Source organism: Talpa occidentalis, unplaced genomic scaffold (genome assembly GCF_014898055.3).
Source record: "Talpa occidentalis isolate TD23 unplaced genomic scaffold, MPIMG_talOcc4v2.1 talOcc4.6, whole genome shotgun sequence".
Taxonomy (NCBI): domain Eukaryota; kingdom Metazoa; phylum Chordata; class Mammalia; order Eulipotyphla; family Talpidae; genus Talpa; species Talpa occidentalis.
In genome coordinates this window covers 93,377,287-93,393,006 of record NW_023604972.1, presented here as the reverse complement: position 1 = coordinate 93,393,006, position 15,720 = coordinate 93,377,287, and the positions used below count along the sequence as shown (strand labels likewise).

Genomic DNA, 15,720 nt, shown 5'->3' with positions numbered 1-15,720 from the left:
AACTTTTTATGTTCATCCTGTCCTGTAGGGTCCAGTTCAAGGAACACTGTCCTCCTGGAATCTCCCTGTCAGATTCTTCTTTGGAGATCCTAGTAGTATGCACATTTTATTCATTCAGTCAACAAAGAAATGTTTATTCCACTATTTTACAATCTATGGTGTTTTAACAAAATTATTTTACCGTTACCTGCTGGGCTCCTGTTTATTCATTCTGAAGATGTGGTATCTGACATGAGAGTGATCACAGAACATATATTTAATAGGTAGTTGATTGAGTAATATAAAATAGGATTCTGTTCAAGATTCCATTGAACCAAAGTATCAGAAGACCTCTCATCAATCCATTTCAGATATCAGTGACTTGATTCACCAGGAAGTGAAGAATCTTTGAATGGTTTTCTCTGTTGTTTGGGTTTGTGTTGCTCAGTTGATACTCCTAGCTAGTGTTAGATACTAGCTGTTGAAGTTCCCTGCAACACAGGCACATTCTCTGAATACTTATTTGCACAATTCAATAATGATTAACATTTGAACTCTGTCTAGGCTGAGCAAGCCACATCAAAGCTTTTTTTTCACTAGGACTTTTAAAATATCAAATATGGGTTGAATGAGTAGGTGTCGGAGAAACTGACTTTGTAAACTGAAAATCATAAACCCAGATTCATTTGAATTATGTCATGTGGAGTGCATATATAAAAATTATGAGCATTTTGATTTTTCCCTTGTAGGTAATAAATAACATCTGTAGTGTTCCTCCTCACCTTTTTCTGATTAGCTCTGTGTCTGGCATATTTTCCCCAACACTCCTGTTTCATGTTGTAAGGATTTGGCCAAGGAGACACAGGACTCTAAATAAGCAGTAACAGAAAACTTGAAGCAGTCAAATTTAAATCCAGAAATAAGGGACAAGATGAGTTTGGAGATTTTAATGGTGGTCAAGCCTCCCTATTTTACCCTTTTCTGGGTGCATACCAGCAGACCTGCACAGACCCACTAACCAGCTTCACTATGCCCTAAAGCTTACATTGACTGCTCAGGCCTCCCCAGACCCCGGAATCTGCACCTGTACCCACATGGGTGCACCCAGCATTGTGCCTTGGGCCACTGGTATTCACCTGGGGCCAATGAAGACTGAGAGGTCCTGGGGACTTCCAGTGATAACCCCCATAGAGATTGCACAGCTCTGCTTTTAGCTGCACAGGGTTTGTCTGGAGAAGAGCTATGTTAAGGCCATTGTAAGTGTAAATGATACTTGCTGCTAAAGATGGTGATTTCAGGTTGTTGATAGTTTCAGAAAATTAGGCAGCCTGTGCTGGGTAGGCAGGGCCAAGCACGAGGCCAGGACTGAGTTGCACTGGGCTCACTGGGCTCACTCTGGCTCTGGATCCAGAGTTAAACACTAAGGTAATTAATTATGGGGGCTGATGATCCCAATGTAGAACCAGATTGGAAATTCCTGCTTCGTTTCATTCTATTTTCACAATTTTGGCCACACCTCTGGTTTAGCATATAGAATTTAGTGGTATTGCCACATTGTTTTCACATAATTTTCTTTCTACAGTCATTCGTTTTTAAAACACTTTATTCAGGTATAATTGACACATACAAAAAGCTATACCTATTTAGTGTATACATCTTTGTTTTCAAAGCTTCTTGGTAAAGTAATGCTGTCGATTCTTTGAAATTTGTGTTACAAATATGGACAATAATTTTCTCACAGAGAAGCTGTCACTCATTATATGCTGAATTTTGAGACAAGTATATATCCGTGAAGTCATTGCCACTCTCTGAGCCATAAACATATCTGACACCTCTAAAAGTTTTCTCTCACCTATTTTATTTGTTATTTGTGTGTGAGAGAGAGAGAGTTAAAGAGCATTTAACACAAATCTACCCCCTTGGCACATGTCTACGTCTGCAGTGCAGTGTTGTGAACTATGGGTTCTTTGCTCACGGTGCATGGACAGGAGTTATAACTCATCTTGCATGATTGAAAACTTATGCCCTTTGACTAATACTCCCCATTTCCCCCTCCCTTCTTCCAATTATTTTGGAATAACACCATGTTCCCAGGCTGGTTCACATCTCACAGTTATTGTCAGGTGGGGCAGATGGTCACACCTTCATTTTGATGACTCTCCGTCAAAAGCCGTAGATTCATCCTAAACTGATTTATTTCAGTAGATGAGTCAGTTTTGTGTGCCCAGTTCTATGGCAACTTCTGTGGGAATTTGAGAGACCTGTAACTGGGATTTTTATCCTTGCAGTACACAGAACACTCACAGCCCAAAGGATTGCATTTCATCCTCACAGTCATCCTGTGAGGTAGGCATTATTTTTATCCTCATTTTACATAGAAGGAAACAGGAGTTCAGAGTGGTTAAATGATTAAATAAGATAAAGAGATTATCCTACAGGCCCCTAAAATACATAGTGGTTTCTCTCATTTTTTTTTTCAGAACTAGAGTAATGGCACAGAAGCTGTTGCTGAATTCCTAACAGTTCTGTAAGTCCCAGCTTTTGAGCTGTGAGGTCCGTACTTATGAGTTTTATTATTTAGGTGCTTTTTTAGGTCATTGGAGAATCAGCTCAGAGTATGGGGGTCCTAGCCAGTGTTTTTGTCAAGAATTATTTTTAGGGAAAAACTTCTATTTTTAGATGCAGAATAATTTTTAAAAACAAGAATCAAGACAATAATGAGCACATTTGCATCTGGGTATGTAAGTCCTTACCACACAGTGAGATGAGAGACAGCCGTGGCCTCAGCCCACAGTTTTCAGGACATGTAAAACCACAATCACACTGGAGATTCTATCCATATGTGCTCCAGGCATGTCCATCCACACGCAGCCCTAATGTGCTGTGATCTGGGGAGATGCAGGCTGTGGGCATGGGGCTCCAGGAGCCACACAGTGAGGACATTAGTGACTTGAGCTTCTCTTTGAAGCTTTGAGAGTCTTTGAGCTTTTCTTGGATTGAGTCATGAAGAAATGATCATCCAATCAAATGCTTAATGTAAGTAAACTTTTCATGTCAGAGGTGTATTTTACTCACATAATAAACTAACAATGTATTTTCAAGAACTTTTAACTTAAGCACAGAGTGTAGTTAATGTGTTAAATAAACCTAAGCCTTACCTGTTCATTAATAAATGTAGTCAATGGGATTCCATATTAGGAAATACTTTAATAACCAAGTATCTGTAGGTCTGGGTTTTCCCTCCACTTAGCCAAAGTAAGTTTTGCTGTAAGTATATATGAATGTGCCATTGAAGTATGGAGATGGCAGCAGACTCCAGGAAGGATAAAATGGGTCATTAAATGTAGAATGAAATTTAAAATTAATCTTTATAAATTATGAAAGAGATAAAAAATAAAAAGAACTCAGTGGAAAGGGACTAAACTCTATAAAAGTAGCAAATTAAAGTATCCACCACTAATGAATTTTGCCCCTAACCCTGTTCCAACTCTGGAACATGAATGGGGTAATAAATAGAAGTGCCTCAAACCCAGACTGGAGAAGTGGTTTTGTTTTTTGTTTATTCTAATATAATGATGACCTCTGCCTATTTTTCTGCTCTTTGTAAGGTCTTGAGTTTAAAAGAATATAAAAGAAATCTACATTTGGTGCCAGATAACACCAGACAGACGTTACTACCTATTTCATAGAACTGTCCCAAGGATCAAATGAGTCAACATACATAGAACACTTAACACAATGTTTGTAGCATATAGTAAGTGCTTAAAAGTATTAACTTATTATTTTTAATGATAGTAGTCTTACAATATACCAGATGCTATGTTAAGTGCTATGTGTGCCTTGTCTTGCTTGTGTTATTATATTACTTTTATACTTCATAAGCTGAGGCATGGGGTGTTAAGAAAGTTGTCCAAAATGATACAACCGATAGTAATAGAATTATTGCCACTGATTATATGCTGGGCATAGTGCTAAATAAACATTTTCAATGTATCATCACACTTAGGTCACACAACAATCCAATGAAATATATGGTATTATCCTCATCTTACAGATAGGCCTCTAGGGTCAGCTAACACCTAAAGGCGCACAGCCAGTGAACGATGGAGTTGAGGTTTGAACCTAAGCAAGCTGACTGTAAAGCACATGCTCTGTACTTCTGTGTAGTCTTCTAGGACAGGGATGCCAGAGACTTCACTTCAGTCACGCAGTCTTGCCTCATGTCCTCATTACCATCCCTGTAGTACTTTCCTTCAGGGTTCCAACATTAATCTTCCTAAACCCTGTTCTTCAGCCACACCCAACTCATTGTACTTGAACAGCTTTCCAGACCCAGCCCATCCCTATAGACTGCTGCACTGATACATGGGACTCCTCACCACCCTGCTCAGTTTTCCCAGACATGCAAACTTGTTTTCTACAACTCTCTTTTCTTATTTGCAACTCAGCTAACATGCTGATCTGATTTAAGCCTTGTGTATTTAAAAGTCTCAAAGGTGATTCACTGAAATGGTAATGCATCTTACAAATTTACAGGTAATTTTAATTTTCTTGACCATAATGTTGATCAAGAAACATTTGTGTTTTCCAACTCATATAGAATAAACATAAATTCCATGCTCAGAAAAAATAATGTATTTTATATAATACAGCCATAGACAGCAGTTTTCAGGGAGACAGGAGAGTGCAAGGTTGCTTTTCTTGAACATAGAATTGTCCCCAGATATCCCTCAGACCTCCCCTTTGGTGACTCCGTCACCTGTCACAAATTAGTATTTCAAATTACTTTAGTCACAGATACTTTCTTCAAACAATAATAAGGAGAAGTACAATACGTTTCTATCATATACTACACGTTCTTCCTCAACGGTTGAACTGCACTAATTGAAATGGAGATGCAGAATCTGGACACTCCCCCCACCCAACAACTAACTCAGCATCCCATCGAAAGACAATTCCCCAGGTGTTTCTGGGCCTCTCTCATTCTTGAGAGCATAGTTGCCTACTGAAATCATTGGTTAGCATCATTCTAGAAACTAGAACACCTTCATATTTCCAGCATTGCTCAGATAAAAACTGTCCAGTTGCCACATATTATATAAGTTAGTTATTTTCTTTAGTTGCCTGAAAATTTTCTACTTAATCTTTTTCACATCCAAAACCAATACATATGACTAATCCATCATACAACTGAGTATTTCTGTCTAGCCAAGAAAGTTTTATTATCTGACAGGTTGCTTTCAGTTCACAAAGAAAAGGAAGATTTTTGTTTGTTTATTCTTCTCTCTGAATTCCCTAGTTTCTGCTCGGAGGTTAAAAAAACCCCAGTGCCCTTTTCTCATCCATCAAGCTGATGGATGGAATATTTGTAACTTCTGAATCACAGTCTGAAATCTTCTCTCTTAACTTCTGTGAGTTTCGGTTTAACTGGTTCTTTATCTCATATTACTTTCTTCTCTGCCTCATTTGCTAACAATTTTCCTTTGGCACTTGGTATTCTGTCTCTGATCTTCTGCTTTCCTCTTGCTTCACTCTCCAGACAACTAATCCATTTCTAGGGTTCAATGATCACTGCATTGAAGATGGTGCTCAAATCAGTGAGTGCCTTTAGCCTTTCATATAGAATCACTTTAGCCCCTATATGTAGTGTACCTCAAGCTCATTTTATTGCTTCAGAGACAGTGTGCACACCTCCCGAATCATGTCATCACCACTGTTTCCTACCCACACAGGGAAATATGAAGAAAAGTCAGAAATAAGAATCTATTTTGTATGGTTTCCATCATACACTGTTCAGAAGCAGGCAGAAATTATCTCTACTGCGTGAAGTTCGGGTAACAGTTATCGTCAAGAGAAGGTAGCAATTGGAAGCTGCCAATTTGGGTTTCTGGAGAGCAAGTAATATTCTGTTTCTTGAGCTGGCTTGTATTTAGAGGAGAAAATTCATTCTTCAAGCTATGATGTGATTTTAAGTTTTTTAAATCAACCTTTGATAAAAAAAGAGAGATATTTTTGATGATTAAATGACTAAAGCAAAAGATGAAGATTCTCTAGGATTTTAGATAGGTAAAACATCTTAAGTCTCATAGTATCCAGTATAGGATATGGAGAAATAGGGACATTATCAGCAGCAGTGCCATTTAGTATGTGCTGTAAAGTTGGAAATGTGTGCAGCTTGCAACTGGACAGTTCTGCTTCCAGACACATACCCTACGGAAACTCTTTCAGGTGTGCAGAGGAGATGTGGGCAATAATCTCTACAAGATAGCTTGTAACAGCAAAACAAGAAAAAATTAGAACAACCTAAATGTCCAACAACAGGGGAAAGGATAACTACATATGTGGTATTTTTATACAGTGTAATATTAAATAGTTAAAAGGAATATATATATATATATACACACACACATTACATTAAAAAGTAAAAATACAAAAAAATTGTATGAACTAGTCAAACTTCCAGTAAAATACAATTTATCATAACTTACAAAAGGAGAAATTGAAAGTGTGACTAGCCATGTATATATATATGAATATGTATATATTCAAGCTGTATATTTATATACAAATATATATATGTATACATATTAGCAGAACTCTAAAAATGCTGTTGTGGATGAAAAGGCAAGTTACAGAATATGCATAGCACAACACATATACACATTTTCAAAGTATAAAACTACCTCTATGATTCTTTGACATATGTCACTATTTTTTCATGACTGAAGAAAATACTGGACGCTGAGATGGTGACAGCAGCAGCCTCAGGAGAGTGGATGAGGGACTGGCACTGAGGATGGGGACAAAGGAAACTGTCGTTCCATCTTCATTGTCCTATTTCTTTTACTTTAAAAATAAAGCAGATGTAACAAAGCAGATGTTAACATCTGCTTTTTTATGGGTGATGGCTCACAGGGTATTAGTTACATTATTCTTTTTAATTTTCTCTTTGCTGAACTTCTCAAAATGGAAAATAATTAAGTTGAGACAACAGCTTCTTTCATCATTTAGTCCTAGAATTATTTATTGTTTAGGTATTTTATTTAAGAAAAAATGTACATAAATATACTCTTTGCTTTAAGAAAAAATGTATATAAATAAAAGTAGTAGCTGAGCTAGCTAAAATTCCTTTTTATGTTCACAAGGCATACTTGTTTTATTTAACATTCCCTGGTATGAAAATGTGGCCTTCATATAGATGTGTGAGGAGTAAATTATATACTGTTCTACCAGTCTGTGTATTAAGAAATGTACTTTCTAAGATAGATGTCCTCGTGTTTGTCTATCCCTAGAAGCATCCATTTATTCTTTTTTTTTTTTTTTTAGCATCCATTTATTCTTGAGCCACATTTTCCAAGCAAATAGAAAAGCAAGAAGTGAAAAGGATTTGCTCTTTGGCACTAATGATGTGTTGGTTCGTGAATGTTAAGACTGAAGGTCTGAAGTCACTAATGTTTATTGGCTCAGTCTCCAGTGTTACTCTCTAGGGTCACTTCCACAAAATAGACAAAAGACTGGGACAATCACCTTTTCCACCACCGACAGAGCTTGCTGCATTGAATCCTGAGCAGCAGGGGAGTCCTTCTCTGGTAGAGAGGAGGGTGCTCTCAAAGTCCTTTGTAGCAGGATGGAGGACAGATGGGCTGGCCCCATGATAGAGAGTGCACCCAGTGGGACTGCTGTGACCAGATTTGAAAAGTTAATAAAGTTTGGACTTGAAACAACTAAATTTTTATGGTTATGCCCTGGGTAAGGGTATGAGTGAGGAACACAGTTAAGAGTGAGGTGGGGGACCTCTGTATCTTGATCTCACAAACTCACCCAGGTTTTTACCTATTGTGGAACTGGAAGTAGAACTGTCCAGTTGCAAGTTGCACACATTTCCAACTTTACAACACATCTTTACACCTATTTACTCCTTGCCACAGGCAGGCAAAGGAAAGAGTTATCCAAAAGAAAGAAGTGAGCATCCTCAACTCAGACCTCTGGTCTGATTTTGAGGTTAGCCTGTTGCCAAGATCTGTGAAAGCACTGGTCTTCTCTCGGGCCAATGCTCTGAGGGAGCCCACTGTGTGTCCAGCAAGATCAGTGATGCATGGTTAAGGCTTTCTAAGTCAATGGGCAGTTATTGACAGGGCCTTTCTACCACAGATCTGAAGCTGTTATCGCCAGTCAACTTTATCAGTAAAAAAAGCAAATATTTTTGGCCCCATCTGTTTGGCTTCCTCCTGTTTCCAAACTCAGAAAGGGATGAGGAGGCAGATATTATTAATTATTCCCCTCAAAAACTTCATGATCTATAGTTAATAAAACTGTGTGGCATATCTGAAAGTTATTACGAGTAGATCTTAAAAGTTCTCATCACAAGAAAAAAATCTTTGTAATTTTGTGTAGTGATGGGTGTTAATTGTGATGAGTGGTGATTGTTTCACAATAGATACAAAAATGTCCAATCATTATGTTGTGTGCTGAAGAGGATATAATGTTATATGTTAATTATATCTCAATAAAAGAAACCTCATGATCAATTAATGTAAGACCTCAAGATGATCCATCAGTGTCACCCATGTTGCCAATCAGTAACTTGTCTACTAAGTTTGAATCACAAATGGACTTGATAACCCATAGTTATCCTGACTAAAGAGTTAAATGCACATTGCTCACTTTTAGACCGCATAAGTGTGGTTAAAAAAATAAATATACATACTATTTATCATGGCATGCTTGAACTCTCATAACTTGCGATAGACTCCATTAAACGTACATTTAATTTATTACATTATCTACATAGGTATAAGCATACACAGAAAAAGTATTTATTTAAATCCATCATTTTACAACAAAAACAAAAACCCCACTCTGCTGTACCAGAACACTGCTCTACATATGGCCAGCTGCACGTTGGCAGAACACAGTGATTTTAGGGATGAATTAGTGTTCTAATCTCTTTGGGATTTCCTTTATATTTCTGGTGGTTTATGACTGACATTTAATATAACTATAGCTTTCTGTTTATATTTAATGGAAGATTCATTTCTGAGGCAGCATACACATTTACACTCTACCGTTGAATAAAAGCTACTGTTCTGCAGGAAGGATATAAAATGTTGATTTATAATGACACATTCCAGTAACAGTGATCTAATTCTTCCAAACTACTTCTTCCTAGGTCCTGGGAACAGCATGGCTCTAGCAAAGGATGATTCTTCTCTTCCAGAATATTCAGCCTTCAACACATCTGTCCATGCTGCAATAAGACACAGAAACTGGAAACTCCTCACAGGTTTCCCAGGTAGAGCTCAGAGCATTTCTTCCCCAGAAGATAACGGAAATTTTTACTAAAATAGCAACCACCTTTTATAAAACATATCTCTGACTGCTGAATGAGTCAACTAAATGAGGAAGAGTGGTGTAATCTACTAATGCTGACAAGAATTTAAATTTAAATTAAAAAAAAGAGTTACCTGGGGAGCAGATAAGCACTTTAATGTTTCTTGGAAAATAGGGATTTCAGATGTGAATGGCAGTCAAACCCAGCACACCTGACTAGCAAGGAGAACCTCTGAAAGCTACATCCTGAACCAATGGTATAGCTGGGGGAAGAGGTTGCTCTCCCTGATCATGTTGTCTAAAAGTGACACCTTTTAAATACTTTTAAAATACGTGGTATAGTGATTAAGGCTGTGGTACAACTGAGCAGTGTTTATAATGAGGCCATGTGTGACAAGACAATGCAGTGTTTGGGCCACCCCATGTAGGGCAAGACATTTTAGCATCCTGGCTCCTGACCACTAAGTGCCAGTAGCACCCTCCCCAAAGTTACTGTGACAACCCCTCACCACACACACACACACACACACACATGCATTCACACACCTGGATGTCCATGGTTGTGAAGCAGTGAGACGTATCTAGTTACAGCACCAGAAATCAGAGTCAGAGAGACCGAGACGCAACTCAAGGGCCACATCTCTTTCATGTGTCCATGACCACAGTGCGGCTCGGCCATGGTCCCTGAACTCCCTTCAAGTTACACACAGCCTACCATGCCTCTCCCCCAATAAACTGTTCTATTTCTTCATCAGGCTGTGGTCACTGGTTCCCTCCACCATCTCAACACAACGTTTCTGAGATAACCTCCTCAGACCCACCGACCAAGACCCTTTGGCTCTTTGATATTGATCAGGACCCAGAAGAAAGACATGACCTGTCGAGAGACTATCCCCATGTTGTCAAGCAGCTCCTGTCTCGCCTGCAGTTCTACCACAAACACTCGGTGCCTGTGCACTTCCCGGCACAGGACCCCCGCTGTGACCCCAAAAGCACGGGTGCTTGGGGCCCTTGGATGTAGGAGTTTGGGCAGCTCAGGGGGCCGGTGGGGGGCAAGAAAACCTTTCTGTTGCAAGCTGGACCTCAGTCCTTCACTCCTGTGAGTCTTGTTAATTTTCTCCCAATCTGGGTTCACCTGACCCTTATTCTAAACCACACTGAGGTGTCTCATTTCAACCCCTAGTGCATTTAAGAACCTGGTAAAATCTGAAACACTCCACTTATGGCTGGGGCATGTGTGCCGAGGAGAGGTGGGCTGGTTCACCACTCTGCTGAGCTGTGGGACAGCTGGGAACTGCACTTGACCTGGGAAGTCCTCATTGAGTCCTGGAGGCTGGAGCAGCTGGCTCTTTTTGTCTCACACGTCAGATGTTAGATTTCCTTCTGCCAATAGCTGGTTTTTATTGGAATGACTTGCATTTTTTGTAACAAATGAAGAGAGCAGACAGTTGTTAATGGTTCTCTTAGCCAGGGGTCCTCCCTGTCTGTGCAGGTTCCCGTGCAGGCGTCCCGTGTGAGTGACACCCCCTCAGTTCACCCTCGTCACTCATCTTGTCACGGAGCATAAGGCCCCTTTCTTGTTAAGATCAGCATGGCAGTATGCCTATTTCTTGGTTTTGGTTTTTATAATGAAATGTATTTTTATCCCAAGTTTTTTTCCCCAGCCATTTCTCATTATGCTACCCCCAGCTTCCCTGCAGTTATTTTCCTCCCCTTCCTTTTGACTCAGGTGCCCTGTGCCTAGGAGGGCTGCTTGGCCCGTCCATCTGAGCACCACTGATCTGGAGGCACTGCTGGGGCTGCCTTCCTTTTGCTCCTAATGCTGAAGCCAGAGGCCTGCCCAGAGGAGGTGATGGCTCTGTGAGCAGGTTCATGGTGCACATGAAGAGAGCTAGGTGGGGGCACTTGGACATGTCTCAGCTGTTTGGTGAGGTTTTTTTTTTCTAGTTGCATAGAGTTTATTGTCATGAATGTGTGACTTTGTCTCATAATATATTGAGTTGCACTGCTGTTCGCTAGCAATGAGGAGAAACAAAATTAACACCTGATAATTTTGTCCCAAAATGAGGGAAGAGGGAAATTTGAAGGGATAGGGCCAGAATGTGGGATACTGGGCATTGGTAAGTCAAAGGAGAGTTCATCCACATTTCTCTTAATCTCTCAGTGTTACTGCTGCATTGAACTTGTGGGATTGGGGAAAGTGGATGCACAGTTTGACCTTCCAGCCCTTTCTCAGTGCCTCTAATGATGTACTAATATGAATCAGTTCAGATTAGCTCCAAAGAATGTCAAATTCAGAGAAAAATGTGCAAGAATGACACCTTTTTGCATTAGCTCCACTTTTTCATTGGCCTGTGTAAGGGGCAGGACAGGACACAGTGCAGGTTTTCTGATCCCATGCAGACCGGGTAAAGGAGGAGTCAGAGTCCTCAGTAGTTTTGCAAGTTTTTTATTGGGGTTCACCAGGCATATGGCAGGCAGGGGTGCTGGCTGGGGGGCTGGGAGGCTGACAGGCCTCTCAGCCCCCAGCAAGTCTTCACTCTAGCTGGGCTCTCTGGCGTTCGTTCTGCTGCTTCTTGGCTTCTGCTTCTGCTGCTGCTGCTGCTGGCGTCCCCGTGACGCCGCCCTTAAAAGCACAGTCTTAGCTCAGCTGAATCCCATCTACCTATGCCCACACCCTATTCCAGGTGCCCGCCATCAGGCATGCATTCAGGACAAGGATCCATCATCTATCCTGATGGCGGAAGGGCAGAAAAGCCTGACATTTTCTTTACCCTACAGCCTGCTTATCCACAATGCCTAACTCAGTACCTGCTACAGAGAAGTCGCTTGGTATACTTTTTTAAGTAAATGAATGAATTGGCAGATGAATAAATGAAAAGGCCTCACACCATGAAAGACGCTAGTCCAATGAGCTGAATACTGTGATAATATGTCTCTTCCTACCACTGCTTTTCTGTTCTCAAGCGGAAGCACAGACTACATATCAGGGCAGTAATAGGACACTCTGGGGTGAAGTTGTGATGTCTTCTCTGGATGAGGGCCAGGGAGAAATATACTAACCGTAGATACTGTTTTGCTAATAATCCTCAGTTCTATTTTTCATAGAACACTAGAACCTAAAACCACCAAGTAAGATGATATAGCCAGCCCTTCAATTTAGCAGCACTATTTTCTGGTCACTACTAACTTTCATTAAAATAAGATGATTGGAAGGAAATGGTGCTAGAACTAGAAACACCTGTTAACTTACCTTTACCCCATTCCTGGGTTGGCAAACCACTGGCCAAAATGCCATCGTCTCTCATGCCCAAGCCTGTGGTAGATATATGAACTGAGTGCACATGTTCCTTCTGGTTCCTTCCAATCCCACGGCTGTGAGATTGTAGGTAAACCATCACTACATGACACCTCTTTGCTCTCTCTGCTGGACTCCCAGTAACTGTCCCCAATTCTAATTCCTTGATTGCCATCTTCAATGTAAATGTTCTGCACTAAATGGGTTTAAAAAGAGTTTTAAAGAGTAAATTTTTGTGAAACTTTTGAGATTTCATTTTATCCATAATAGAAGTATCTCACTAGATTTTCTTATTCTGTACTGGAATGTGAGCAGGTGCACGTATTGTCATGAGAAGAATTAAGTTGTTCTTTTCTGAATTTGTTTACCTTTAAAGAAGGTGTTATTTGTTTAATTATGAGATAGTTTTTCTTCATTACTACATGAGTGTTACATATTTGGAGGACCAAAAAAATTTAAATTTTCTTTTAAATTGTGTCAGCCATGAGTATGGGGTTTCCACTTGGGGTGAGCAAAAGTTCTAGAAATATATAGCGGTGATGGTTGTACAAGATCATGATGCACTTAATGTCCCTGAGTTGTACCTTTTAAAATGATTAAAATGGTAACTTATGTCATATGGTTTTTGCCACAACTTTTGAAATGTGTCAGCCAAATTTATAGTAAATGACTCATAGCTCAATAAAGCTATTTAATGAATATTACAAACATATCAGAGCTAAAATAATGTGTTAGTCATTATCCTCAAAATACAAATTATAAACTAAAATACTGGAGAAATGTCAGGAGTGAATATAAAGTGATAATAAAAGAGTATATTAGTTCCCTATTGCTGCATAACAATTTACCCGCAAAATCTAGCAGCTTAAAACAATAAGCACTCACTATTCCACACATTACATGAAATTATTCCACACATTATATCAAAACTTTATGAAAGTAGTTTAGCTGTGGTGCTCAGGATTTAAGAGATTGTGATCAAGCAATTGGCCAGGGCTGCAGTCATCTGAAGGCTTGATTGGAGTTGGAGGATCCACTTCCAGAATGACTTACTCACAAGGCTCTTGGCTGAAGGTCTCAGTTCCTTGCCCACTGGGACCCTCCAGAGCTGCTCGAATGTCTCACACATGGCAGATAACTTCCAACAGAGCAAGTAATTCAGAGAGAGCAAAAGGGAGCTACAGTGACCTTTCTGACCTGCTTTCCAAAGTTTTACACTTCCTTAAAGACAAGTCAGAAAATCCAGACCATAGGCTAGGGGAATAGCATCAGCCCCACCTTTTGAACAGAGTGTCAGGTTTGTGGGGACTTAATTGTCCAATCAAGTCCACATGCATTTATTAAATGCTGTGATTGGAAGAGAGAGTAGAAAAAAGCATCTAACTGCTATTTACAATGACCATGAACAAATCATGCAACCCTCCCTCTGCCACAGTTATTTTTCCTTGTGAAGTAATTGATTGAAATAGATAAGCCCTAAATTCTGTTATCTCCCTAGTGTCCAAAACAGTGCCTGACACATGCAACATAGTCAATAAATGTTGATTGACTCTCAACAGAATGAATGCCAATGCAACAATGTTAAATAATGTGTAAAATGTAGTCTGTGTTGGGCTCCATCCTAAAAAAGCACTCATTTTCTAAAATTATTATAACAAAAACTAATTTTTGAGGATTCATTTATGCCAGGCATTGTTTAAAATGGCAAATTTTGTGTCATATGTGTATATATGTATATATGTATATGTAATGTACATGATAACAACATGCATAAACAATTGTATCAGGGAAATTCTTAATCAGGAAGTTCAGAGACAAGTAAAAACCAGCAGAAAGAATGGGTGGGCAGGCTCCGGGTCCTCTAACCTACTCTAACCAAAGTAGCTGCCCTTGTATTTCTTTTATAGATTGGTGTTCCATGTAAGACAATTGTTTAATGGTGATAGAAGTTGACATAGTATTTTTGTTGGGGGAAAAGGACATTGCCTATAGCAGGACATGTTGAAGCCTTGGGTAGTCCAGAGAATCCTCTGAATCTTGATCTGAGTCATCTTTACTTGCTGTGCCCAAATGCAAAAATTTACTGAATACTCAAGTTATTCACTTTACAGTTTATATTATACCTGACTACAGAGTACTTTACAACAAACAAACAAAACACTTGCCCTTAGAGCAAAAGAGCACCACATGTTTCTCTCACATATTCTCAGCATGTGCTTCTTGTCGGACAGGCACGTAAATAAAAACATTTTCAATGCTGCGAGGAAAGTCACTGTTAGAAGAAACCTTTTTGTGAATCCTTTTGTAAACACAATTGTAGGTTTTTATATTTGACAAAACCTGAATACACGTGTAGCATCCGCAAGGCATGGAGCAGGTTCTCTGTTGATTCAGACACATGGGCAAAGGAGGAATCCTGGAGCCCTCCGTGGCTTTTTCAGGCTTTTAGTGATCTTTCTACACCATTTGTAGTGAAGCCACCAGGTACAGGCAGACAGAGATGCCTGGGGGCCGGGAGGCTGGCAGACTTCCCAGCCCCCTGCAAATCTTTACTCTTTCTGGGCTCTCAAGCATTCTCTCAATATCTCTTTGCTGGTCTCTACTGCTCTCTGCCACATGGTCCTCCGCCTCCCGTCCTCTGTGACGCCGCCCTTGTATGCTCAGCCTCCAGGCTCAGGGGTGCCCACTCACGCACGCCCACACCACATTCCAGGTGCCGCCATCAGGCACACGTGTAAGACCACAGGTGTCCATCATTGATGCTAATGGTGGGAGGGCGGAAAAAACCTGATAACTTCCATTTACCCTACAACACAAATTTCATTTTCCTAAATTGAGATTTTGCTACCCAAGTTTGTCTGAGTGTGACGGATTTACACCCAGGTGTTAGTGCTGGGGGCGGTACGTAGAGACCAAGAAATGGTATGGGAAACAGGCTTGCCTCCCCCTCCCCCTGCCCCCATAACCCCAGGAGGTTTACAGTCAAATTCTGTACTAGTGGAACCAAGTTTTTTCCAGCTTTCAAGAACATTCCAGACAATACTAAATATATTGAAGTATTTATTATCCTTCCCAGCTGCCACTTAAACGTTAAGATCTATTTTTGTCCAAGT

General features: G+C 40.0%; 1 protein-coding gene across 1 annotated transcript in view; it reads left to right on the top strand.

Annotated features, from left to right (window-relative positions):
* ARSB (arylsulfatase B) overlaps window positions 1-15,003 on the top strand; it is a 146,054-nt gene extending 131,051 nt beyond the window's left edge. Inside the window, exons 7-8 of the mRNA XM_037530773.2 lie at window positions 9,149-9,271; window positions 10,065-15,003. Of these exons, the coding sequence (XP_037386670.1) occupies window positions 9,149-9,271; window positions 10,065-10,330 (389 nt within the window). The 3' untranslated portion in view covers window positions 10,331-15,003. The remainder of the gene's footprint in view (window positions 1-9,148; window positions 9,272-10,064) is intronic.
* Window positions 15,004-15,720: the final 717 nt, after the last annotated feature.